The sequence below is a fragment of the Ranitomeya variabilis genome, chromosome 7, assembly GCF_051348905.1.
Source record: "Ranitomeya variabilis isolate aRanVar5 chromosome 7, aRanVar5.hap1, whole genome shotgun sequence".
Taxonomy (NCBI): Eukaryota; Metazoa; Chordata; class Amphibia; order Anura; family Dendrobatidae; genus Ranitomeya; species Ranitomeya variabilis.
The window spans coordinates 171,821,316-171,848,855 of NC_135238.1; the positions used below are offsets into that span (position 1 = coordinate 171,821,316).

General features: G+C 40.2%; 1 protein-coding gene across 1 annotated transcript in view; it reads right to left on the reverse strand.

Moving 5' to 3' along the window:
• Positions 1-24,820, reverse strand: part of ABCA12 (ATP binding cassette subfamily A member 12) — a 243,169-nt gene extending 218,349 nt beyond the window's left edge. The window contains exon 1 of the mRNA XM_077272263.1: positions 24,490-24,820. Coding sequence (XP_077128378.1) covers positions 24,490-24,558 — 69 coding nt within the window. The 5' untranslated portion in view covers positions 24,559-24,820. The remainder of the gene's footprint in view (positions 1-24,489) is intronic.
• Between the last annotated feature and the right edge of the window lie 2,720 nt (positions 24,821-27,540).

A 27,540-nucleotide genomic window follows, 5' to 3' on the forward strand; every position in this document is an offset into this window, starting at 1 on the left:
TCACATTGTTCATTGTTGGTGCTTCCTTTCAGATATGTTATAACATTACATGATGGGAATAATATCTTTAATTGGAAGACAACTTTGGCACTCATATTTGCAGAAAAGGTGGATAATTTTATTTAAGTGAACCAACTCATAAAATACAGAAATGAGCCAATGTTTTGGCCACATATGGCCTTTATTAAGTTGTATCTGTACAGGATCTGATCAGGGAATCCTGAGCAATGTGGATCTTAGTTGTGCACGGGACTGGAGTGTGCGGCTGCATGTATTTCTATGCAGCTGAACGCTCCGCTCCAAACCGCCGGCGGGTATTGAGGAGAGAGACTCACGCAAGTTTCTCGCATTGCACAAGGAAGTGTGACACCAGCCTAAAGGATAGTAAAGGAACAACTACATACTAATAGATACTAATAGTTATAATATTATTAGCTGATTAGAGGCTCCTTTGATAATCTTGTGTAATTTACTTTAGTTTGCATAGATATTGGCATGCTATCGCTGACATTACGCCTTGTTGTGTATACATGCCTGCTAATTAGGACATCATTTGTGACTGTCATTTTCTAATAAATACAACATAAAAACCTTTGGATAGGTGCCAATTTAGAACAATTTGGAAAATAAGTAACAGAAAAAGAACATAAAAGTATAAAAAAAAACCTCTTTGCAGAGATAGTAAACCTTCAGCCAGATAATAATGTTCACATTGATTTTTTGTTTTTCAGTTTTTCAGTTAAAAAAAACACAAGTTTTCAGGAAGCTCTCATTTTTGAGGAAGGTTTTGAAGGAGTTTTCTCCTTTCCTGGTCATGTGCACACAACGTCTTTTTCAGGTGGATTCAACACATTGTCCGAATAAAACAGCATTGCAAAACCACCTGAAAAATGGACATAATCCACAGCAATGTCCAAACAACTGTTTCTAGTTCAGAAGAAGTACTAGAAGAAGTAATGTGATCATTCATCACCCGGCTTCGTTTGGAAACCACCCATCTCTTAATAGAATATATAGATAAAGGAGCACAAACATACTGGCCGAGTCACTTAAGAAAAGAAGTCGCCAGATTGTTCCTGAAGTGGTTTTATGAAAGAAAACTATGGCCATCGGTTTGAAAAAGCCGTGTGCACATAAGGGCTCGGGCACATAACCAATTTTCTCAGACAAGTGCTATCCTGATTTTCATGGATAACACTTGTACCTCTGATATTCCGTGGGTCTGTACACATGTTCAATATTTTCCTCGGGGTCAGTGGTTCACGGAAAAAATTGGAGACATGTTTGATTTTGATCCAAGTGTCAGATCAAAAAACATCAATGCAAGCCTATGGGTCCATGAAAAAAATTGGACCAAACTCGGATGACGTCCCAGTGTGGTCTGATTTTCACAGACTGATAGAATGTGGAAGGTGGAGAAACTTTTTTTTTTTTTTATCTCCACATCCAAGAAAAACTGATGCCACTTTGATCAAACTCTGATCAGAGTAACTGGACCGTTTTTTGGATGTGGAGAAAACCGTAATGTGATCCTACCCTGATAGCTACGGAAATGTTTCCTGAAGCTGTGTTAAAGAATTTGAAGAGCTTTTTGCAACTTTTCTAAAATATTCAGTGTGAGTATATCCAAGGCTGTGATAAAACTGAGTTTATTGTGGTGTTTTTTTGAGCAGATTCTCTCCAAAATCCTCCTCAAAAACTGCTTCAAAATCTGTTGAAACAATCTTCTTACTCATTTCTTTGGGAAACCCACTTTGCAGCAGTTCATATGATGAGTGGGATTTTTTTACCTTTTTTTTTTCCTGAAGAGGTTTTGAAAAATATCTATTGGATAAAAAAGAAATTATACAGTCACTTCTCTGAAGAGCCCCTGATGCCGGTGGGCTTAGCTCATATTCGATTTTGGGGGTGACAGGTTCCCGTTAAAGAAAAAACATTGTGATCATACCTTTTTAATACTTTTCTCCTGCAACTTCTAGAAGTGATAACAGTGGATCGCTGTGGTTTGCAGTAGCAAAATTATGGCTGCATTCTGAAATATTTTTTTCTGTTAGAAAAACCCTTGTAAAGGGGACCTCTCATCTCTCGTGATATTTCTATATATATACAATTTTTTAGAACGTTACATTGTGCCCATCCTCTGTTATTCTTCATACAAATTTATAAAGAAGCAACTGGATTTTAACATTCCCTGGGTGAAGAGGGTCTGTCCCGAGAAAGTGTGGCACTGTCAACACTGATTGGACAATGCCAGGCTGTGAAGAAACACCTCCCGTTGGTAACACCCATTTGTCAATGTCATTGTATTAATAAATAGTAATAACAGAGGAACGGGAAAATGCCAAATTCTAAGGAAGATGCTGAAGAATTGTAATTTCACAGGGGATATCATTATTTATTCATTAAGAATAGGTGAAAGCCCTTAATTCACACTAATGTCATCTTACTGCTGTGCGCCCACAATGAGTTTTTGGTGAGTTTTTGACGATGCGTATTGTCGCTACATCTAAAACATGGCATCTTAGGTCCTGTGCACACGTTGCAGATTTGTCCTTTTTTTTCTGCACAGATTTGTCATTAAACCTGAAAGAGAATCCGGAAGTGTCATGAATGTGTTGCCTTATTTTTGACTTAAATCTACAGCATGTCAATTCTTTCTGCTTTTTTTGCTGCAGATTTCACTCATACTAATGAGTGGGGAAAAATCTGCATCAAATTGCATGAAAAAAACGCATAAAAAATGAGGAAAAAACCCTAATTTACACAGCTTTTTACCTGCCAAGAGATGCAGAAATGGTGCAGAAATTTCTGCACCAAATACTTAACATGTGCACATACTGTACACTTCACAGTTTCAGCAAAGTGCATGAGATTTATAGAAATTTCATAGTCACTGTGTTGTTCTTTAGTGTAATCTGACCTGCGGCACGCGTTTCAAATCTACAACATGTCAATTTCTTTTGTTGGTACACTGAGTTTCATGTGCAGATTTTTCCCACAGTATTAGATGTGTTTTTAGTGTATTTCCACAGTGAAAACGCACTAAAAATGCATGTAATATGAATATGTCAATAATGTTTTGTCAAAGCAAAATACCAGGAAGTATCAGAAACAAAACAGCTTTATTTAAAACATATTAGCAAAAAATGTCCAAAATTCTTATAGAACTGGCACTTCAAACACAATCATAAATCCACCATTCTACTGACAATCTTCAATAGAAGTATGAAGAGATCCAGAGTGTATAAAAGATATAGTATTTATCCATTAAAAAATGACAACAATAGAAAAAATAAAAAATAAAAATCAGAAAATGCCTCATACAAAAATGGACGCCACAAAATCCATAAACATAATTCATCATAAATTATAACCAGGTGTATCAACAGCCAAATCCATTTACATAATTTATTCATAAATTCTTCATACTTTTATTGAAGATTGTCAGTAGAATGGTGGATTTATTTAAAACATGACACACCAGAGTCAAAAACCGCAGACTCAAAAACATGATAAAACACACTTTATAAAACACACTAAAAATGCAATGCATAAAACGCAAATAACCTAATTTACACAATAAGTGCAGAAATAGTTCAGAAAATCTACAATGTCAAAAATTCACTGAAAGCACATTGTGGCAACATGGCCTAAAACAGTAAGAAACCAGCCATTACTATCTCTTTTGTGTTACTATAGACAGGCAAAATAAGATTTATTTAAAGATCACATACAGGTGCTTCTCATCAAATTATAATATCTTAAAAAAGTTAATTTATTTCAGTTCTTCAATACAAAAAATGAAACTCATATTATATAGAGTCATTGCAACCAGAGTGATCTACGGCATGTGTTTATTTCTGTTAATGTTGATGATTATGGCTTACAGCCAATGAAAACCCCAAAGTCATCATCTCAGTAAATTAGATTACTTTATAACACCAGCTTGAAAAATTACTTTAAAATCCGTAATGTAGGTCTACTGAAATGTATGTTCAGTAAATACACTCAATACTTGGTCAGGGCTCCTTTTGCATCAATTACTGCATCAATGTGTTGTGGCATGGAGGTGATCAGCCTTTGGCACTGCTGAGGTGTTATGGAAGCCCAGGTTGCTTTGATAGCAGCCTTCAGCTTGTCTGCATTGTTGGTTCTGGTGTCTTTCATCTTCCTCTTGACAATACTCCATAGATTCTGTATGGGGTTAAGGTGAGGGGAGTTTGCTGACCAATCAAGCACAGTGATACTGTTGTTTTTAAACCAGGTATTGGTACATTTGGCAGTGTGGACAGGTGCCAAGTCCTGCTGGAGAATGAAATGTCTATCTCCAAAAAGCTTGTTGTCAAAAGGGAAGCATGAAGTGTTCTAAAATTTCTTGGTGGACAGCAGAAATGACTTTGGACTTGATAAAACACAGTCTATCTACACCAGCAGATGACATGGCTCCTCAAACCATCACTGATTGTGGAAACTTCACACTAGACCTAAAGCAGCTTGGATTGTGGCCTCTCCACTCTTCCTCCAACCTCTGTGAACTTGATTTCCAAATGAAATGCAAAATTTACTTTAATCTGAAAACAACACCTTGGACCACTGAGTAATAGTCCAGTTCTTTTTCTCCTTGGCCCAGGTAAGATGCTTTTGGCTTTGTCTATTGGTCATGAGTGGCTTGTCACAAGGAATGTGACACTTGCAGCCCATGTCCTGGAAATGTCTGTGTGTGGTGGCTCTTGAAGCAATGAATCCAGCAGCAGTCCATTCCTTGCGAATCTCCCCCAAAATTTTTGAATGACCTTCTCTTAACAATCCTTTCAAGGTTGCGGTTATCCCGGTTGCTTGTGCACTTTTTTCTACCACACTTTTTCCTTCCACTGAACTGTCCATTAAAATGCTTGGATACAACACTCTGTGAACAGCCAGTTTCTTTAGCAATGACCTCTTGTGGCTTACCCTCCTTGTGGAGTGTGTCAATGACTGCCTTCTGGACATCTGTCAAGTCAGCAGTCTTCCCCATGACTGTGGATCCTACTGAAACAGACTAAGGGACCTTTTTTAATGCTTAGAAAGCCTTTGCAGGTGGTTTTTGTTAATTATTCTAATTTACTGAGATAGTGACTTTTGGGTTTTCATTGGTTGTAAGCAATAATCATCAACATTAACAGAAATAAACACTTGAAATAGATCTGTTCGTAAAGACTCTATATAATATATGAGTTTCACTTTTTGTATTGAAGAACTGAAATAAATTAACTTTTTGATGATATTCTAATTTTGTGAGAAGCACCTGTGTATATAATATTTTACATTGCTGAGGTGTTATCATTCCAGAAAAGCCAAAACAGCTAAAGTCTGTGAATTTCGCATGAAAATTCATCATGTGAACTATGGACCAGAATGTCAGGTTTTGGATTGAGCAATCTAAGTGCAAACAGGTTCTTGGGATGCAACAGCACAGAAGATGAGGACACAGGGGTAACTTAACTAAAGATTTATTACTCTAACACAACAGTTTGAATATAATAATGATAATTTTTATTTTTATAGCTCCAACATGTTCCACAGCTAGTGTTGAGCATTCCGATACCACACTGTCATGATTCCCCAATGGCATGGGAACATCAGAAACACAAAAATAAAAGACTAGCTCTCGGGTGATGGAAACTCAAGCTGACCGTGACCTAAATCTACCACACAACTAACAGTAGCCAGGAAGCATTCCTACGGCTGCCTAGATGCCATGCGCCAGCCGGAGAACTAACTACGCCTGGAAGAGGAAGGAACAGACCTGGCTTACCTCTAGAGAAATTCCCCAAAGATGATAGTAGCCCCCACGTATATTGACGGTGAGTTCAGAGGAAAAAGACATACACAGTATGAAGGTAGATTTAGCAAAGCGAGGTCCACTTACTAGATAGAGGAAGGATACAAAAGAGGACTTCACGGTCAGCTGAAAAACCCTTTCAAAAACCCATCCTGAAATTACTTTAAGACTCCTGTGTCAACTCATGACACAGGAGTGGCAATTTCAGTCCACAAGAGCTTCCAGTAACAGGAAATGACAAAACTGTAAACTGGACAAGAAAAACAAAACAATAAGGACAAGAGTCCACTTAGCTGATCAGCAGACTAGTAGCAGGAACATGCAACTGAAAGACTCAGGTTACAATGATGACCGGCAAGGAAGTGACTGGAGAGCAAGGCTAAATAGGGAACTCCCAAAACTGATGGAAGCAGGTGAGCTGAAGCAGAAAAGCACACACAAGTCTCCAGTACCACCAGCCACCACCAGGGGAGCCAAAAAGCGGATCACAACAGTACCCCCCCCTTAAGGAGGGGGCACCGAACCCTCACAAGAACCGCCAGGGCGACCTGGATGAGCCCTATGAAAGGCACGAACCAAATCCGAGGCATGAACATCAGAGGCAGTTACCCAAGAATTATCTTCCTGACCATAGCCCTTCCATTTAACCAGATACTGGAGTCTCCACCTGGAAATACGGGAGTCCAAGATCTTCTCTATAACGTACTCCAATTCACCCTCAACCAGCACAGGAGCAGGAGGCCCAGCAGAAGGAACCACCGGCACCTTGTATCTCCGCAACAACGACCGATGGAACACATTATGGATAGCGAAAGATGCCGGAAGGTCCAAACGAAAGGAAACAGGGTTAATAATCTCCAAAATCCTATAGGGACCGATGAACCGAGGCTTAAATTTAGGAGAAGAAACCCTCATTGGGACAAAACGGGAAGACAACCACACCAAGTCCCCAACACGAAGGCGAGGACCAACCCGACGCTGGCGGTTAGCAAACAGCTGAGTCCTCTCCTGGGACAAATTCAAAATGTCCACCACTTGTTCCCAAATCCGATACAACCGATCCACCACAGCATCTACTCCAGGACAATCCGAAGACTCCACCTGACCAGAAGAAAAACGGGGATGAAACCCCGAATTGCAAAAGAAAGGGGAAACCAAAGTGGCAGAACTGGCCCGATTATTAAGAGCAAACTCCGCCAACGGCAAAAAGGCAACCCAATCATCCTGATCCGCAGACACAAAACACCTCAAATACGTCTCCAAAGTTTGATTAGTTCGCTCCGTCTGGCCATTAGTCTGAGGATGGAAGGCAGACGAAAAAGACAAATCAATGCCCAACCTGGCACAGAATGCCCGCCAAAATCTAGAAACGAACTGGGTACCCCTATCAGAAACGATATTTTCAGGAATACCATGCAAGCGAACCACATTTTGAAAAAACAAAGGAACCAACTCAGACGAGGAAGGCAACTTCGGCAATGGCACCAAATGAACCATCTTAGAAAAACGGTCACACACCACCCAGATAACAGACATCCTCTGAGAGACAGGAAGATCAGAAATAAAGTCCATCGAGATGTGCGTCCAAGGCCTCTTCGGAATAGGCAAGGGCAACAACAACCCGCTAGCCCTAGAACAACACGGCTTGGCCTGAGCACACACATCACAAGACTGCACAAAAACACGCACATCACGAGACAGAGATGGCCACCAGAAGGATCTAGCCACCAAATCCCTGGTACCAAAAATTCCAGGATGACCCGCCAGCGTAGAAGAATGAACCTCCGAGATGACTCTACTGGTCCAATCATCAGGAACAAACAGTCTACCAGGTGGACAGCGATCAGGTCTATCCGCCTGAAACTCTTGCAAAGCACGTCGCAGATCTGGGGAAATAGCGGATAATATCACCCCATCCTTAAGGATACCTGTAGGTTCCGAATCACCAGGGGAATCAGGCTCAAAACTCCTAGAAAGGGCATCCGCCTTCACATTCTTAGAACCTGGTAGATATGAGACCACAAAATTAAACCGAGAGAAAAACAACGACCAGCGCGCCTGTCTAGGATTCAGGCGCCTGGCAGACTCAAGATAAATCAGATTCTTGTGATCAGTCAAAACCACCACCTGATGTCTAGCACCCTCAAGCCAATGACGCCACTCCTCAAATGCCCACTTCATGGCCAAAAGCTCCCGATTACCGACATCATAATTTCTTTCGGCGGCAGTAAATTTCCAAAGGGTCGTTTGTTTAACCTATCTGTACCTGAGCATGCTGCCATGCGAGAATATGTTAAGGAGTCCCTGGAAAAGGGACATATTCGTCCTTCTTCATCACCTTTAGGAGCTGGGTTTTTCTTTGTCTCTAAAAAGGATGGCTTGCTGAGGCCTTGTATTGATTATCGACTTCTGAATAAAATTACTGCCATGATTCCCCAATGGCATGGGAACATCAGAAATACAAAAATAAAAGACTAGCTCTCGGGTGATGGAAACTCAAGCTGACCGTGACCTAAATCTACCACCCAACTAACAGTAGCCAGGAAGCATTCCTACGGCTGCCTAGATGCCATGCGCCAGCCGGAGAACTAACTACGCCTGGAAGAGGAAGGAACAGACCTGGCTTACCTCTAGAGAAATTCCCCAAAGATGATAGTAGCCCCCACGTATATTGACGGTGAGTTCAGAGGAAAAAGACATACACAGTATGAAGGTAGATTTAGCAAAGCGAGGTCCACTTACTAGATAGAGGAAGGATACAAAAGAGGACTTCACGGTCAGCTGAAAAACCCTTTCAAAAACCCATCCTGAAATTACTTTAAGACTCCTGTGTCAACTCATGACACAGGAGTGGCAATTTCAGTCCACAAGAGCTTCCAGTAACAGGAAATGACAAAACTGTAAACTGGACAAGAAAAACAAAACAATAAGGACAAGAGTCCACTTAGCTGATCAGCAGACTAGTAGCAGGAACATGCAACTGAAAGACTCAGGTTACAATGATGACCGGCAAGGAAGTGACTGGAGAGCAAGGCTAAATAGGGAACTCCCAAAACTGATGGAAGCAGGTGAGCTGAAGCAGAAAAGCACACACAAGTCTCCAGTACCACCAGCCACCACCAGGGGAGCCAAAAAGCGGATCACAACACCACAAGTATCGGGTATCGGCCGATACTTGCGGTATCGGAATTCTGATACCGAGATCCGATACTGTTGTGGTATCGGGAATCGGAATCGGAAGTTTCCAGTGCATGGTTCCCAGGGTCTGAAGGAGAGGAAACTCTCCTTCAGGCCCTGGGATCCATATTAATGTGTAAAATAAAGAATTAAAATAAAAAATATTGATATACTCACCTGTCCGGAGGCCCCTGGACATCACCGCTGGTAACCGGCAGCCTTCTTTGTTTAAAATGAGCGCGTTCAGCACCTTCCATGACGTCACGGCTTCTGATTGGTCGCGTGCCGCTCATGTGACCGCCACGCGACCAATCACAAGCCGCGACGTCATCCCTCAGGTCCTAAATTCCCTTCTAGGAATTTAGGACCTGAGGGATGACGTCACGGTTTCTGATTGGTCGCGTGGCGGTCACATGAGCGGCACGCGACCAATCAGAAGCCGTGACGTCATGGAAGGTGCTGAACGCGCTCATTTTAAGCAAAGAAGGCTGCCGGTTCACAGCGGTAAGGTCCAGGCTGCGTCGGAGAGGTGAGTATATCAATATTTTTTATTTTAATTCTTTCTTTTACACATTAATATGCAGACCTTCAGACCCTGGGAACCATCAGGGATACCTTCCGATACTTGAGTCCCATTGACTTGTATTGGTATCGGGTATCGGTATCGGATCAGATCCGATACTTTGCCGGTATCGGCCGATACTTTCCGATACCGATACTTTCAAGTATCGGACGGTATCGCTCAACACTATCCACAGCACTTTACAATTTTAGAAAGGGACTTATACAGAAAATAAAGACATTATAGAATTAACATAACTGAGATAGCAAACAGTGAACAGATGTTACGAGGGTCATGATTTTTAAGAATATTTTGTATGGGCAAAGCGGGGATAGTTAGATAAGTGAGGAGAGGTGATAGGCCATTCTAAAAAATATGCATTTTTAGGCCACGCTTAAAACTGTGGATATTGGGAATTATTCGAATTGTCCTGGGTAGTGCATTCCAAAGAATTGGCGCACCACGTGAGAGGTCTTGGAGAGAGGAGTGGGAGGCTCAGGTTATTGAGGATTTAAGTTTTAAATCATTTGCAGCAGGGAGGATACGAGTAGGGTGGTAATGTAGGGATGTGGACTGTCTGACCCCGTTGCTGCACCTGAAGGCAACAGACGCACTGTGTGAATACCGTTGTGCTGTTTTATATGTGATAGTAATGTGTGTCTAATGTAATGTGATAAAATGTATTATGGTGATGTTCAGTATATAAAGTGTTAGCGCATAATGTGAATATAGCATAAGGATGAGCTGAGGGTGTCATGGGATGTAGAACAGGTTAGCATGCAGATAGGAAATGGTTAAGGTTGAAATTAGCCCAGTTGGAGGGCACTAGTGCTGATAAGAATGGGGGCATTTCCTGGTTAGAGGGAATTTATTGTCAGCAAGGGAAGTGTGGAGGAGAGTTCAAGTTGAGGTGGGGGGTGTTGCTAGGGGCAGCATGGGCCAAATGTTCAGGGCAGTAAGCGGCCAAATTGAGATCCCTGATGGACATTCCATCCACCTGATGAACTTGGACTGTTTAGTAAAAGTTTGACTGTTACAAAGAACCTGGTGTCTAATGCATTGAGTGTGGTGTCTCCTAAGGATACAAGCCTGGAGGCTGCAGAGACCTGCTGCCTACAAGTGAGTGTGATACACCCACACCCTACAGCACACTGGGACACCTCTTGTCTGTCATGTTTTAGAGCGCAACCACGACTACTGCTCTGCAGGACTTTACAGTAGACTGAGATGAGGGAGGAGATGTAGGGTGGTGCTGAACCGTGGAGCGCTTTGTGGGTGAGAGTGATAAGTTCATATTGAACTTTTATCAGATAGGCAACCAGTGCAATGACTGTCACAGGGTAGGGGCATCGGTGTAGCAATTGGAAAGGAATATGATCCTGGCTGCTGCATTTATAAGGGATTGGAGAGGGGAGAGTTTGGTAAGAGGGATAATGATTAGTGATGAGCGAATATACTCATTACTCGAGATTTCTCGAGCACGCTCGGGGGTCCTCCGAGTATTTTTTAGTGCTCGGAGATTTAGTTTTTCTTGCCGCAGCTGAATGATTTACATCTGATAGTCAGCATAAGTACATGTGGGGGTTGCCTGGTTGCTGTACCAACACCAAATATTAACCTGATGCACAGTTTTGATACTTACTAGACCACATTTGTGGCTTAACCAGATAGAAGTAGTGTTTGTATATCCAGCCTGGCTATTATGACAATGGTCAAAAAAAACTTAGGGCATATTAAAATGTTACTCTTATGTCTCAAAGTATTGCTGCTGGTATGGATAAACAGATAAAATGCAAAGATCTCACTTAGTCTTGTTTCATTAACACAACCACAGATACGCCAATCACTGTATACAAAAATAGTTAATAACCAGCTAAATCAAATATATATATTCTTTACACCAGTGACCAGTGTTCTGTGGAGGAAAGTGTGGAAACCCACTAACCAGAAATAGCAATCACAGCCAGTATAGAATAACCCAGAAAAAAATACAGGACAGAGGTAATATATAAAATGCTTTATTGTGCAGTTTGGCAGAATTATAAAATGTATAAAATATAACAATGTGCGCACAACAGGACCACTACAATAATGTCAAAATATTAAAACAGAATAAGAAAGATGATACAAGCTGACCCAATCCTATTAGGCACCAGATTAATATAGCCTCCGAAACAATAAATATATGCACCAGAAAAATATCTTTGTATATTAAATAGAATAAAAACACTATGTGGGATATAATATGATTCCTAGATATAGATGTATTTATAAAAAACAATAATAAAATATGTGAGAATGTGAATTATACCAATATGTGCTGAAATTATCCAATATATGTAAAAAAAACTATGACAAAATGAATGTGTTTGTTTAAAAAGATATGTAAAACGTGCCAAATTACAAATCAGTGAAAAGAAAATTATATAAAATATACAATATAATACTCACATATGTGTGCAATATACACTCACCGGCCACTTTATTAGGTACACCATGCTAGTAATGGGTTGGACCCCCTTTTGCCTTCAGAACTGCCTCAATTCTTCGTGGCATAGATTCAACAAGGTGCTGGAAGCATTCCTCAGAGATTTTGGTCCATATTGACATGATGGCATGACACAGTTGCCGCAGATTTGTCAGCTGCACATCCCAAAGATGCTCCATACAAGGCAGGATGGATCCATGCTTTCATGTTGTTTACGCCAAATTCTGACCCTACCATCCGAATGTCGCAGCAGAAATCGAGACTCATCAGACCAAGCAACGTTTTTCCAATCTTCTACTGTCCAATTTCGATGAGCTTGTACAAATTGTAGCCTCAGTTTCCTGTTCTTAGCTGAAAGGAGTGGTACCCGGTGTGGTCTTCTGCTGCTGTAGCCCATCTGCCTCAAAGTTCGACGCACTGTGCGTTCAGAGATGCTCTTAGGCCTACCTTGGTTGTAACGGGTGGCGATTTGAGTCACTGTTGCCTTTCTATCAGCTCGAACCAGTCTGCCCATTCTCCTCTGACCTCTGGCATCAACAAGGCATTTCCGCCCACAGAACTGCCGCTCACTGGTTTTGTTTTCTTTTTCGGACCATTCTCTGTAAACCCTAGAGATGGTTGTGCGTGAAAATCCCAGTAGATCAGCAGTTTCTGAAATACTCAGACCAGCCCTTCTGGCACCAACAACCATGCCACGTTCAAAGGCACTCAAATCACCTTTCTTCCCCATACTGATGCTCGGTTTGAACTGCAGGAGATTGTCTTGACCATGTCTACATGCCTAAATGCACTGAGTTGCCGCCATGTGATTGGCTGATTAGAAATTAAGTGTTAACAAGAAGTTGGACAGGTGTACCTAATAAAGTGGCCAGTGAGTGTATATATTGCCTATCATATCACTACATCATGTTATTCAGTGCAAATAATGTGAAATAAAGTGCAACATGCAATACTGTGCAAAAAACTAATGGTATAATATAATAACTACACCAAAGCACAGGTGCGGATATTAAATGAGTACACACCAGTACTATCACAATTAGTGCCAACAAGAAATCTAGATATACAGCTCAAAATACTTTTGAAAGCACAATGCGCAGATGCCCCAATTGTGATGTGCACTCAATAATACAGGGATTGCCAAAAACCCACATAGGTGTCAGAATTCCTGTGTGCACCGGAGGAGGGGTGAAATAACCGCAATGTACCTGTATAGGAAAGGGTCAGTCAGGTCCCGTGTGGCGCACCCCGACGCGCGTTTCGGATCTGAGTCCTTCGTCAGGGGTAATTTGGCACGTTTTACATATCTTTTTAAACAAACACATTCATTTTGTCATAGTTTTTTTTACATATATTGGATAATTTCAGCACATATTGGTATAATTCACATTCTCACATATTTTATTATTGTTTTTTATAAATACATCTATATCTAGGAATCATATTATATCCCACATAGTGTTTTTATTCTATTTAATATACAAAGATATTTTTCTGGTGCATATATTTATTGTTTCGGAGGCTATATTAATCTGGTGCCTAATAGGATTGGGTCAGCTTGTATCATCTTTCTTATTCTGTTTTAATATTTTGACATTATTGTAGTGGTCCTGTTGTGCGCACATTGTTATATTTTATACATTTTATAATTCTGCCAAACTGCACAATAAAGCATTTTATATATTACCTCTGTCCTGTATTTTTTTCTGGGTTATTCTATACTGGCTGTGATTGCTATTTTTAGTCTTGTTTCAGTAGTCTCCTTCAGTCAGATATCCAAGCGACACCTGCCTTCTGGTATGGATGTATAGAAAAGAGGGGAGGGAGATCTGGGTCTAGCCTTGTTATGCCCTATTCAATGCTATTTAGACCTAGGGCCTCAAGACACCTGCCCTTACAAGGACAGTCCACAGCTCACCTTAGTGTGAAAATGCCCCCCCTAAGCAATACTATGTGCCTCCTGACGCGTTTCTCATTCATAGGTCTTCAAGGGAGAAAAAAATGCACTTTATCATAACTTAGATGGGCTTCTATTCCCCTGTCCATTCACTGGTTGTACACCAAATGCTAAAGGATGACTGAGAACCAAAGTTCCCTGGTGACATATGATAATTGCAAAACAAAAAGTGTAAGTATATAACACTACATCCTATCAAGAAGAGACAAAGAACATCCAAATAACAGAGTAACTGGTCAATGGTGTGTATTGAGTTATAGAACATACTTGTCAACAATGGACACCTAACACATGCATCAACCATATCTCAATGTAATGTTAAATGTCTGCAACAATTATTGCACCCTTACCCATAATAGAAGGTGGTTGTCACCAGGGGATATAAACCCCTACGCGTGTTTTGCATCTTTTGTATTGTAGCTTCCTCCGGGGATCGGAAAATAGGACCTTTCACTGTCTTATATCTACTAGGACCTGCGGTCATATGGTCAAGTAAGACCAATCACAGCTGGGAATATCAGCGCATGCACACGTCAGCTGCACCGCACACAGCAATCAAGGGAGGCTGTGCATGGAGGGTAACCATGACTCCCGGTGATTGCATGTCCACCCATAAAGATGCCAGGAGCAGGAGACACGGGACAGCAGGGAACGCACGTTCACACCAAAGGCTGATACCAAAACAGACCAGATGTATCTGGACGATTACAGGGCTACATAACAGCAGTCAGAATAGGTCACACCCAAAAGTACAATAATGTGACAAATAACAAATATAACAAGACACCATTGTATTCATAATCCACAGCGTGTGATTGCCTGATCAGTTGAGTTGAAGTCTGTATATGTATATTATAAAAGTCCTTGGCTGGTTCACGACATATGTTCGTAGAATAGAAGTAAAATAAATAATAATAACAGGTAAAATCAAAGCATTAATAATACCTAAAAAGATATATACATTAAAGAAAGGAGGTGAGACTCAAGGATTCGTTTAAACCACTGGGAGCAATAGTTACTAATTCTATGTTCCACTTCATGTCCCCTTGTGCCAAAAATGTCTTAATTTTCCCACAACGTATAACACCATGAATTATGTCAATGCCACGTATCATAAAACTTTTTGGATTGCGATCATGGTACAGTCTGAAGTGGCGTGGTATCATCTTCAATGTTGCTGTGCTAGCCACTATCCTTGCCGCACCAATGTCTCTCATATGCTCTCATACTCTTATGTGCAGTTCCCTGGATGTAAGGCCTATGTAAATTTTGCCACAGCCGCAAAAAGTAGTGTAGTAGATCACGTGGCAACTGCTGCAAGCAATATAATGATTAATTGTATATTGGCGATTACCAGAAGCAGATTTAAATACCGAGTAGCGAGAGAAATTGGTGCAGGACAGACAGCTGCCGCATGGAAAACACCCATGTGTTGGACCCCTAGTACCAAAGGGGTTACTTTTAGGTGGAGTATAGTGACTCTTAACCAAGATGTCCATGAGATTTTTACTCCATTTTTGAGGGAGATGACAAAAGATGTGACTTAACAGAGGGTTCAGTCAGAAACATAGACTGGTGTCCCTCCAGAATAGATCTCATGACAGCCCAATCTTGATTATAAGTGAAGATAAATCTCAACTGTCCATGAACTTCATTCCACTTCATTTTAGAATGTAAAAGTTGGCAGTGGGGGGCGATTTAGCTCGTTTATAAGCCTGTTTACTGCATCTTTTGCTACAGCCCCCTCAGCAAACCTAGCTGATAGATCCCTTGTTTGATTCTCAAATTGTAAATCAGACAAGCAGAACGGCTTCATCCTAACAGTGTTTTTCCATGGACAATTGTTGAGAGACCTTCTTATCAGATCTTACAGCTCCATTTTAACAGTTCATGAATAACCTTACATTAGCTTTGACACCAAAAACACAGTGATAAAGGTACCTTCACACTAAACGATATCGCTAGCGATCCGTGACGTTGCAGCGTCCTGGCTAGCGATATCGTTTAGTTTGACACGCAGCAGCGATCAGGATCCTGCTGTGATATCGCTGGTCGTTGATTAAAGTTCAGAACTTTATTTGGTCGTCAGATCGGCATTTATCGTCAGGTTTGACACCAAAAGCAACGATACCAGCGATGTTTTACGCTGGTAACCAGGGTAAATATCGGGTTACTAAGCGCAGGGCCGCGCTTAGTAACCCGATGTTTACCCTGGTTACCAGCGTAAAAGTAAAAAAACAAACAGTACATACTCACCTGCGCGTCCCCTGCCGTCCGCTTCCTGCTCTGACTGAGCGCCGGCCCTAAAGTGAAAGTAAAAGCACAGCGGTGACGTCACCGCTCTGCTGTTAGGGCCGGCGCTCACACAGTGCAGGGAAGCGGACGCCGGGGGACGCGCAGGTGAGTATGTACTGTTTGTTTTTTTTACTTTTAGGATGGTAACCAGGGTAAACATCGGGTTACTAAGCGCGGCCCTGCGCTTAGCAACCCGATATTTACCCTGGTTACCCAGGGACCTCGGCATCGTTGGTCGCTGGAGAGCGGTCTGTGTGATCAAACAGCGACGCTGCAGCGATCGGCATCGTTGTCGCTATCGCTGCAGCGTCGCTTAATCTGAAGGTACCTTAAGGAATTGACCAACTGGGACATTGTTGTTAAGTATGTTCTATGCCTTGATACACACAATTGACTAGTACTATGTTATTTGGAGGTGAACGACATGTATTTAATCATAGAACTTAGACTCACAGTACCTCATGGAGCAATAGGGTCAACGATAAAGATCTCTTTTGATCAAAACGTTGCAACTGAAGGCAGAATAAATGTGATGCAAATTCACCAACTTGTGAGGGGCTGTCCTCATTTATATTTTGGTTTTTGGACGTGTTCTGAGAAGGACTCCTTGGATGTGACGTGCGCTTCACCTTTGGGTAACGTTGACCCTATTGCTCCATGAGGTGCTGTGAGTCTAAGTTGTATGATTAAGCATTCATGTTTTTATCTTGCATCCAATGAAATTACAGCCTACGCACCAAATTGCTTTTAGCTGGACTGTGTTATCGTTATACTCAATGAGTGCAGTGTATATAATACTGGAAGAGGCTTGATTAATCCTTGTATAAAGCTGTCGTTACACTTTAGATAAATGTAAATTTACACGACATCTGTTTTTCCAGTGTGTCGGATAGGGAGAAGAGGTGGCTCAGCAGTTAGCACTGTTGCTTTGCAGCACTGGGGTCCTGGGTTTAAATCTCACCAAGGACAACATTTGCCTATCATGTAAAGGTAGCACCATTTTTTTATTGCAAATTCTGTATAACGTTACAGTATAAGCTTCAATTCCTACAGGTCTGCTGTGTGTATCAGGCCTTATAAAGACAGGTATAATGGTTAATCAAGAAGTAGCAAGTATTTATAAAATCAAGCAAAAATCTCATCAAGCAGATATTTAAAAAAAAAAGTTTTCCTCACTTTCTTTTACATCACATTACAGATTTCTGTTCTATTTTATGTCTTTAGAGCCAATTATCAGTCAAAAATAGTGCACATAATATGAGAAAACCTAATAATACACCCAAAAATGTATAATGGCGTCATAAAGCAAAAATATTACATATTATAGCTATAATAAATACTGTATAAGCCTATTCACAAAAGTATAGCCAAAAATGGAGGAAGTGTAATATATAAACTTTGATTAGATAACAATATAGACAAAAATGTTTTTTCAATATAAAAAGGCACAGTGAGCAAACACTAACTCACTCCCTCCTGCTGTTTTGTGCCACCCTTAGTATTTGCTCACTGTGCCTTTTTGTATTGAAATAAACATTTTTGTCTATATTGTTATCTAATAAAGATTTATATTTTACACTTTGTCCATTTTTGGCTATACTTTTTTGAATAGGCAGGCTACTTTCACACATCAGATTTTTTGCATCAGGCACAATCCGGCGAATTTAAAAAAAAAACGGATCCATTTTTTTTACGCTGGATCCGTTTTTTTGTCATAGAGTTGTATTAGCGCCGGATTGTGCCTGATGTCTGAATGTTTCATCTGTTTTTGGCCGGATCCGTCAAAAATTAGTTTTCTGGCGGATGGAGAAAACGTCCAGAGCAACGTTTTTTCTGTCCGGCGGAAAACTGCACAACGACTGATCCGGCCAAAAACGTATGAAATGCAGGTATAAATGGCCAAATCCGGTGACCGGATCCAATTTTTAGAGGAAACAATTCCTCAGCAAATATTAGCTGCACTCTCCTCTAATGTCTGATCTAAAATCAAAGTACAAGAATACTTCAGACGTTTTATTTTTTCACAAGAAAACAGATCAATTATTCTGATTAGATTTTGATCAGAGTTTGATCAGAGTGTGGTCTGAGTGTCATCTGTTTTACTTGTAAAGAGAGAAATTACAAAAAGAAAAGTTTCTCCACCTTTTCCTTTGTGACAGTCCAGGAAAATCGGACCACACTCTGATGTCATCTGAGTGCGGGTTTATTTTTTCCACGAACCCATTGACTTGCATTGCCAATTTTGATAATAGAATCATAGAATGTTAGATTTAGAAGGGACCTCAAGGGTCATCGTGTCCAACCCCCTGCTCAATGCAGGATTCACTAAACCATCGCAGACAGATGTCTGTCCAGCCTCTGCTTGAAGACTTCCATTGAAGGAGAACTCACCACCTCTCTTGGCAGCCTGTTCCTCTCATTGATCACCCTCAATATCAAAAAGTTTTTCTAATATCTAATCTGTATCTTCTCCATTTCAGTTTAATCCAATCCTCATATCAAAATGAGATATGTCTCCGCGATTTCCCGCAGACCGCAAATGGTCCCATAGACTATCACGGGTACGAGTGCTATCTGTGAAATACACGAATAGCACTTCTACCTGAAAATCAGATGTGTGAATGAGCCCTATCAGTGATTTTTTTAAATAACTTTTTTTTAAGCCAAGTATTACAAATTTTGAGTTTAACTCTAGTCCTGCAAACACCATTTTAGATGTTAAGAGTTGGATGTGGAGTCCGGAATCTGTGTAAGTGCAGTACACATCTTCCAATACACATCTAGATTCTCTTCTTGACATAGACAGAAAGATTTTGCCCCAATATAACAAGCATTAACTATCGATCACCAAGAAAAAATAAAATGTAATGCTTGAACAATTCATTCAATGGAACAGACTGAAAAAAACAATTGTTAGGTTATTGGAGATAATACAGTTATCATTATCAAATGTAAAATTATTTTTTGTAAAAAAATATATATATATATATATATATATCTCAAAAGAAGGACAACCCCTTTAATGATAATTGTTACAACTATGGCCTAATAAATGATTTGGCAAGAATAACCCATATAGTAAATGTTATTGGATTATAAGGGCTCATTAAGTTGTCGGTGACTTATCTCTTATGCCAAAAACAGGGCAAGTTTTATTAGAATTTTTTTATGAAAATTTCATCAAGTGTTAGAATTTACTATCAGCGTCAGCAGTTTTTCTCAGATGACAAAAAAACTGCTGGAGATTTGTTCATTTTCTCCTATTATATAAAATAGTTTAGATACAGCACTCGCGTTGTTTTCGCATCAACAGAAAATTTTTATTGGAATCTTAAAATATGGTGTCCACTGAGTTTTTCAATGCAAGGTAAACATGAACAACCCAGAATCAAGTCCTAAAAAACTATTTCAATATGAGGGCTCATTCAGATGCCAGCTTTTGATAGTCTATGGGGTAATTCACATCTCTGACTTTTTACTAAGACCGAGTGGTCTGCACAAAAACAATATTGATCCAAGTGTCGGATCAAACTTTCCAAAGCAAGTATATGAGTCCGTGAAAAAAAGGACATAATTCGGATGTTATCTGTGTGCTATCTGTTTTTTATGGACTATTTATTAGGTGATAGAAAAAGAAGGTCAGCACTCCGTATAAAAAGAAGTGCACATAAGAAAAAAAGCCAAAATAGTTTAGATACAACACTCTTTGCATCAGCAGTAAATTTTTATTGTAACCTCAGTTATTATAATAAGAAGACTGTGACTTTCAGTTTTATGACATTTCAGATCATAGTACGTCACCAAGTTTACACCAAGTCCGAGGGCAAAAGGAGATCAGGTTTGTCTGCGTATGGTATTATGTCAGCTGTATTTGGCAGCAGCCTTGGTGTAAACTTGGTGACGTACTAGTTCTTACCACCGTGACTAGGTGACCAAGGCTCGGGATGTGCCGAAACTTTCATAAAATTGAAAGTCACAGTTTTCCATTATTAAAGTCATAGTCTTCATACTATATTAACTGAGTTTCCAATAAAAATTTACTGTAGATGCAAAGAGTGCTGTATCTAAACTATTCTGCCTTTTTTTCTTGTGAGCACCTCTTTTTTTCTTACGAGTGCTAATCTTTTTCTATCTCCTACTAAATAGTCCATGAAAAAAAGATAGCGTACGGATAACGTCCGAATGATGTCCTTTTTTTCATGGACTCATATACTTGCTTTGGCAAGTTTTATCCGACACTTGGATCAATATTGGACAAGTCTCCATGCTTCTGTGCAGACCACTCGGTCTTAGATTAAAAAACCCAGAACAAATAATATAGGGGTATATTAAATATGTAAACCAAAAAAGAAAAAACGCCCTAAAAGATATCTTTAATGTATCAGCATAAAATGTAATAATAAGTAAATAAAACTACCAACACCACAACTATTAGGTATGGGCGGGGAGATGCTACAGCCGGAGTGCTACAGGAACTCTTTTATTAGAGAAAATTATTCCTGGCTAAATCCCTATCAGGGCTCCTAGTGTACTGAATCCCTTCCTGACAGTGGAGGTTGGCACCCTATAATTCGACTTGGCGCCCCCACTCAACGTAGGCTGTCCCTTCTAGCCCTAATCGGACCCTGGCATCTACCCACGCCCACACCCCAACATCATACACACAACAACAAAACCTAGGTCATGCTGTGAAGTGTAAAGAAAAAGTGAAAAATACAAAAATAAATTGTAAAAAACGAAGCAGAAACAATGTTACTACGCTAGTTGAAGTAATGTATAGCAGCAACTGGAATATATTGCTGCACTAGCTAGAATATTAGTACAAAATATCGCACTACAAAATAGGCCCTCTAATTTTTTGCTGTCCACATTGAGGCCACACTAATAGTCTAACCTATCTTAGTGTATTATATACAATACATCTATGATCTAAAAAGACACACAAAAAAAAATTTTGACACAGAAATAACATATATAATGGGCAGAGGGGGATTTGCACACCTGATTAATTGCAGGCCATAATAGTTAATAAAGTGCTATTCTGCATACACATTGTTATACTGCCATTATTAACATGAGTTATTCTGCTGCCATCATTAAGCCCAGCAGATTTGCCATGACCCAGTCAAAAACATAGCAGACATAGAAACAGCTTCACATAATTGGGAGATTTTTCTGGTTTCTAATCACTACCACGACACATGCTACTACAGCCACAAATCCGCTGCCAAATATATAGCATTCCTATATCTCTATCCCAAAAGTGCAGGCCTAGAAAAAAGCTCACATAAATAAGCAGTTTCACTGGTTTCTCGTGGCTGCCACATCATAGTGTTCTGTATAGTGCCGCCATGGAACACCAGACACTAGCTGCTATGAAAATGTCACTTATCTTAATCCATCTGACATGAATATGTCTCATGCTTCCATCCCTAAGCGTTTCGCCCCTTCCCAGTACCGGGGCTCATCAGGGGACCATTTGGGAACGAGCAGCAATGGCTTCAGAATGAGTACGCGTAAGTGACATTTTCATAGCAGCTAGTGTCTGGTGTTCCATGGCGGCACTTTACAGAACACTATGATGTGGCAGCCACGAGAAACCAGTGAAACTGCTTATTTATGTGAGCTTTTTTCTAGGCCTGCACTTTTGGGATAGAGATATAGGAATGCTATATATTTGGCAGCAGATTTGTGGCTGTAGTAGCATGTGTCGTGGTGGTGATTAGGAACCAGAAAAATCTCCCAATTATGTGAAGCTGTTTCTATGTGCGCTATGTTTTTGACTGGGTCATGGCAAATCTGCTGGGCTTAATGATGGCAGCAGAATAACTCATGTTAATAATGGCAGTATAACAATGTGTATGCACAATAGCACTTTATTAACTATTATGGCCTGCGATTAATCAGGTGTGCAAATCCCCCTCTGCCCATTATATATATTTTTTCTGTGTCAAAAAAATGTTTGTGTGTCTTTTTAGATCATAGATGTAGTGTATATAATACACTAAGATAGGTTAGACTATTAGTGTGGCCTCAATGTGGACAGCAGAAAATTAGAGGGCCTATTTTGTAGTGCGATATTTTGTGCTAATATTTTAGCTAGTGCAGCAATATATTCCAGTTGCTGCTATACATTACTTCAACTAGCGTAGTAACATTGTTTCTGCTTCATTTTTTACAATTTATTTTTGTATTTTTCACTTTTTCTTTACACTTCACAGTGTGACCTAGGTTTTGTTGTTGTGTGTATGATGTTGGGGTGTGGGCGTGGGTAGATGCCAGGGTCCGATTAGGGCTAGAAGGGACAGCCTACGTTGAGTGGGGGCACCAAGTCGAATTATAGGGTGCCAACCTCCACTGTCAGGAAGGGATTCAGTACACTAGGAGCCCTGATAGGGATTTAGCCAGGAATAATTTTCTCTAATAAAAGAGTTCCTGTAGCACTCCGGCTGTAGCATCTCTCCGCCCAAACCTAATAGTTGTGGTGTTGGTAGTTTTATTTACTTATTTACTTATTATTACATTTTATGCTGATACATTAAAGATATCTTTTAGGGCGTTTTTTCTTTTTTGGTTTACACATTCGGTCTTAGTAAAAAGTTAGAGATGTGAATTACCCCATAGACTATCAGAAACTGACATCTGAATGAGCCCTTATATTGAAATAGCTTTTTAGGACTTGATTCCTTCAGAAAAGCAATAGTTATGATTAGTCGGGGTCTAACGTCAGTCTTCTGATTAATCAGTGCTTGAAGTATCGCAGCCTCTTTAGGACCATGAGTCTGACCAGCTCTGATCAAATATTGATGACCCATCTAAATATATATAAGGTTCTACATGTGTTCTTGGTATAGAAAAACTCAGTGGACACCATATTTTAAGGATGGGGGTTTCAAAGTCTCTTGGCCAGACATATTCAAATTGCCTCTTCTGAGAAAAAGAGGACTTAAACTCTATAGCCCAAGCTGTAGGAAGTAGCAATCCTACAAGTCAGAATCAACCCTTTAACGAGCCGTGCAATATGACTTAGGGTACCGTCACACAGTGGCATTTTCATCGCTACGACGGCACGATTCGTGACGTTCTAGCGATATCGTTACGATATCGCTGTGTCTGACACGCTACTGCGATCCGGAACCCCGCTGAGAATCGTACGTCGTAGCAGATCGTATGAAACTTTCTTTCGTCGTCTAGTGTCCCGCTGTGGCGGCATGATTGCATCGTGTGACAAAGGTTGTATACGATGTGCGCACAGTAACCAATGGCTTCTACATCGCAAATACGTCATGAAATTATCGCTCCAGCGCCGTGTATTGCAACGTGTGACCGCAGTCTACGACGCTGGAGCGATAATCATACGACGCTGCAACGTCACGAATCGTGCCGTCGTAGCGATGAAAATGCCACTGTGTGACGGTACCCTTAGGATAAAAGCCAAATCAGTATCTCAATTCGCAGACACGGTGTTTCGGGCTGTTGGCCCTCGTCAGTGCAAAGCATGAGAACTGATTTGGCTAGGTGAGAGGCTCTGGACTGGGGTCTAAGGGGCAACGTTTCTCCTTATGGAGAGTGACATACCAGCTCTGGCTTGTCAAGGTAAGGAGGCTTATTCGCCGTGCAATGCTCCTCTGGGAAATTAAATATTCAAATTGACATATGCATACAAATATTTTGCAAATGTTTGTCAAAGTGAATTGTGCTTAAATGTGTTATTTTGGTGTTTTTGAGCAGTTGTGCTGTCTGTTATATTTGCAGGAATACGTAGTAGTTTCATATAAGAAATGACAGACCACTCCGTAACGGAAAGTCCTGGGAACACATGATAGTCACCTACTGTCACATTACCAAACTCCATGGACCTTTTACTGATGCCTGGAGCTATAAAGGCTAGAAACAACCCAAGAAAAGTACCCTTCTAATTCTAATATCAACTCCAAAGATTAACGTTTCTCATGTGAAATGGACTGGAAACATTTAAAGCCACAATATCAGACTAAAGGACTGGATAAAGAAGGTTTTATATTACTAATAAATTAACTCACAATTTGTATTTAAGCAGAACGACAAAATTCATTAAACCAAATCCTTGACTAATGACCCCATGGACTAGACTAAATTACTTTCCCATAAACTACTTTAATGAATGCATAATACAATTTTACAATTTAGTAATAGGAGACTGCGCTTACCGGCTGCCTGAAGACACTTAACCAGTTTTTCCAAAGTAGCACCTTGAGTTGATGTAGAAATGACGCCATTATCCACCTTGGTTAATTTACAATAAAAGTTTGAAATAAATAAATAAATTGCATTAATAAAAAAACTAAAAAAAAATCAGTCTGGCGTTAGCTGTTCATGTTGAGTTGACTGGAGAGTGAGTTTTATCACTCCAGATTGAAGCAGTCTCTGAGGTCCTGATTGACTGGTTGTGTAAGGCTGGGAGATTTCGTTGCTAACCAGCCCTGCCTGTTGTTGGTGTCTTGTCAAATGGAAAGCAGAGATGCTACTGATTCACAGTATGGCCTTAAAAACACACACCTGCCGTCTTCCCTCCCCTTGCCGTGCAATGACACACCTAGTGCAATGTGTCACATTGAAGCAAGCAGATAAGGTGTGTTACTGTACAATTTTTTTTTTCTAGGTTCATGCTACAGAAAACGAAGTAACTGGATTATATTACCTAAGTTAATAAAAGAAATCCCGAGGCTGAGATTTACAGAGAACAAGTACATTGTCTGGTGATATTACAATCCGTATTATATTACAGGTCACTTTCTAGTTTTAATACAGATTTATTAGGGATTACTTTTTTAGCTTTATTATATTTGTGCAGTAAATGTAAAGTTCAGGACATAATAAAAAAAGATAATTTAATGATAAATGTTATGATATGTTATCACATATCCATAGTTTAGGCGGTAACTTGCTGATCATTGGGGGTACGACGACTCTGATCCCCCCCCAATCCTGAGAACTTGGCTCTTCAATGCCCCATTCTCATTGTCTCTATGACAACTAACGATAGCTAAGAATTTTCAGAGTCCTATCCTCAGATCGGTGGGTATCCTGTGGATAGATCATGACATGAGCAGTTGGTGATAACCCTTTCATCTTTTTGAGTATTACCTTAAAGAAGTGGTCTGGCACCTAAAATGTATTTTCTAACTACTGTATCTATCCTTTCACCATACCACTATTGTAATTTCCTTTATTACGCAATTCCCTACGCTTCTTATCTAATATCTGTGTTTTTTTTACTTCACTGCTTGTGTCTCAAAAGTGACATCACAGGAGGCTGGGGCTGCACTCACTCCCTGCAGCATCCATTGCCCCACCTGGAAGAGGACATCTCAGGGGGCAGAACTGCAGTTGCTCCCTAGTTTCTTGCATTGAAGCCCCCTTTCAAGATTTCCTGGATCCTGGGTGATGGGTGCTGTGGCTGATGTGAAAGAAGATGTCATCAGGGGGCGGAGATAGAAGCAATGAGTGACACCAGCGCCACTCCACAACTTCTAGCACCACCCCTTCTTGTAGCACATCCAGAAATGAGTCGCCATTGGGGGGGCAGCATTGGGGTCACTCATTGCTCTATCACCAACCCCAGATGATGACTTAATTGAGGAAATGTAATAAATGTAATAAAGACGATTGCAAAAGTGGTTTGTGTGTAAAGACCTACGTCTTCTAACAGAAAGTTATTAATTTCCTTGAAGGGGCCATAAATGTAACAAACTATATAAGAACTATGATTAACGATCCCATACTTTTCTTTATAGATAACAATTTTCACAATAGCCAAATTTGACATTTTTTAATTGATTAACTTTTATGATGTGCTGATAATCCATGAACACAGTATTTACTGTTAGTCACAGACAACATTTTTATCCTGGCTCTTCAGATTACCAATCAATCCACCATTATTATTGAACCATTATTATTGACATTAAATTATCATTTTAACATGTGTGCAAATTTTGACATATTTACAAGTATATGCGTCGCTTTTTTTCTAAAGATCACAAAATTATCAGTTGATGGTATAGCACTAAATGAAAAGGGAAGGGCTTCACCGTGTGGTAAATGTAGCATTGCTCCTTGTTAAACAGCATGGATCCAATACCGTTGACCACTGGAGAAAATTGACATAAAAAGGAAGAAAAGGATCCACATGGCTGTGTGGATAAAAAATATTTAACTTTATTTAACATGGTTAAAAAAGGTGTCCCGACAATTAAAAAACATTGCCCATTCCGTTGTATAAATCAGCTGATGGTATTATCCCAAAATTTTTTTATATCAAGAGCTTATATAGGATAAAATATAACTTTTACTTATAAATTTAAAAGCCAAGAGCTCACATAAAAAAGTGCAAGGTGCTCACATAAAAAAGTGCAAGGTGCATATTCCAGACAGACACACAAATAACTGTGAAAAAATAGCGCTGAAAATCCCTCTCAGAACGCTGCACCACTATAACCCTTACAAATTATTCAGGAATAGGGTAAAATAGCGCAAAAACCTCTCTGATCTCTAATACCTCATACCATAGGCATAGAGTATCATTATCAGTATAACAATAGGGACCTTAAATATATGGCACCACTAAGAGGTTTTAAAAACCCAGTATCGCAGAAAAACCAATTATATTTATATACTGCAGATCTGGGATACAACTATGGATTCAAACTTTGCCAGAATTATATCAATATTCAGTCCATCCAGGACTGTTCCACATTCTTATTAGGCCCACTAAAAGAATCCATTAGTTGTGGCTGGTTTATACAAAAATAATAAGGAACGATCTCACCCGCATTGTATTAGTGCTGATGGCGGTGGATGTTCTCCCCCACTGTCCCGACGCTTTTCGTTTATAACTCCTCAGGGGATATCATCGGGGTTAATCTAAAGTGTTCGCCCAGCCGACGCTGCCAGTCCATGCGCGTATTATGTATATGTATGTTAGCTTCTTATATAATGCATCTTACATTACCGGCATCCGGTCTATCTCCCGCCTAGAGCTGGTCATCTGACCGGATGTGAGGTCATCTGACCGCATCAGCTGACCGGAACGTAAGTTAGCTGTATACCACAACTACTCTTGGAACGCAAGCTTTTTGTGCGCCTGCGCTCTCACTTGCAGTATATTCAGCACGCAGACATTCTCAATGCGCCTGCGCTGTTAACCCCTTAGTGACAGAGCCAATTTGGTACTTAATGACCGAGCCAATTTTTACAAT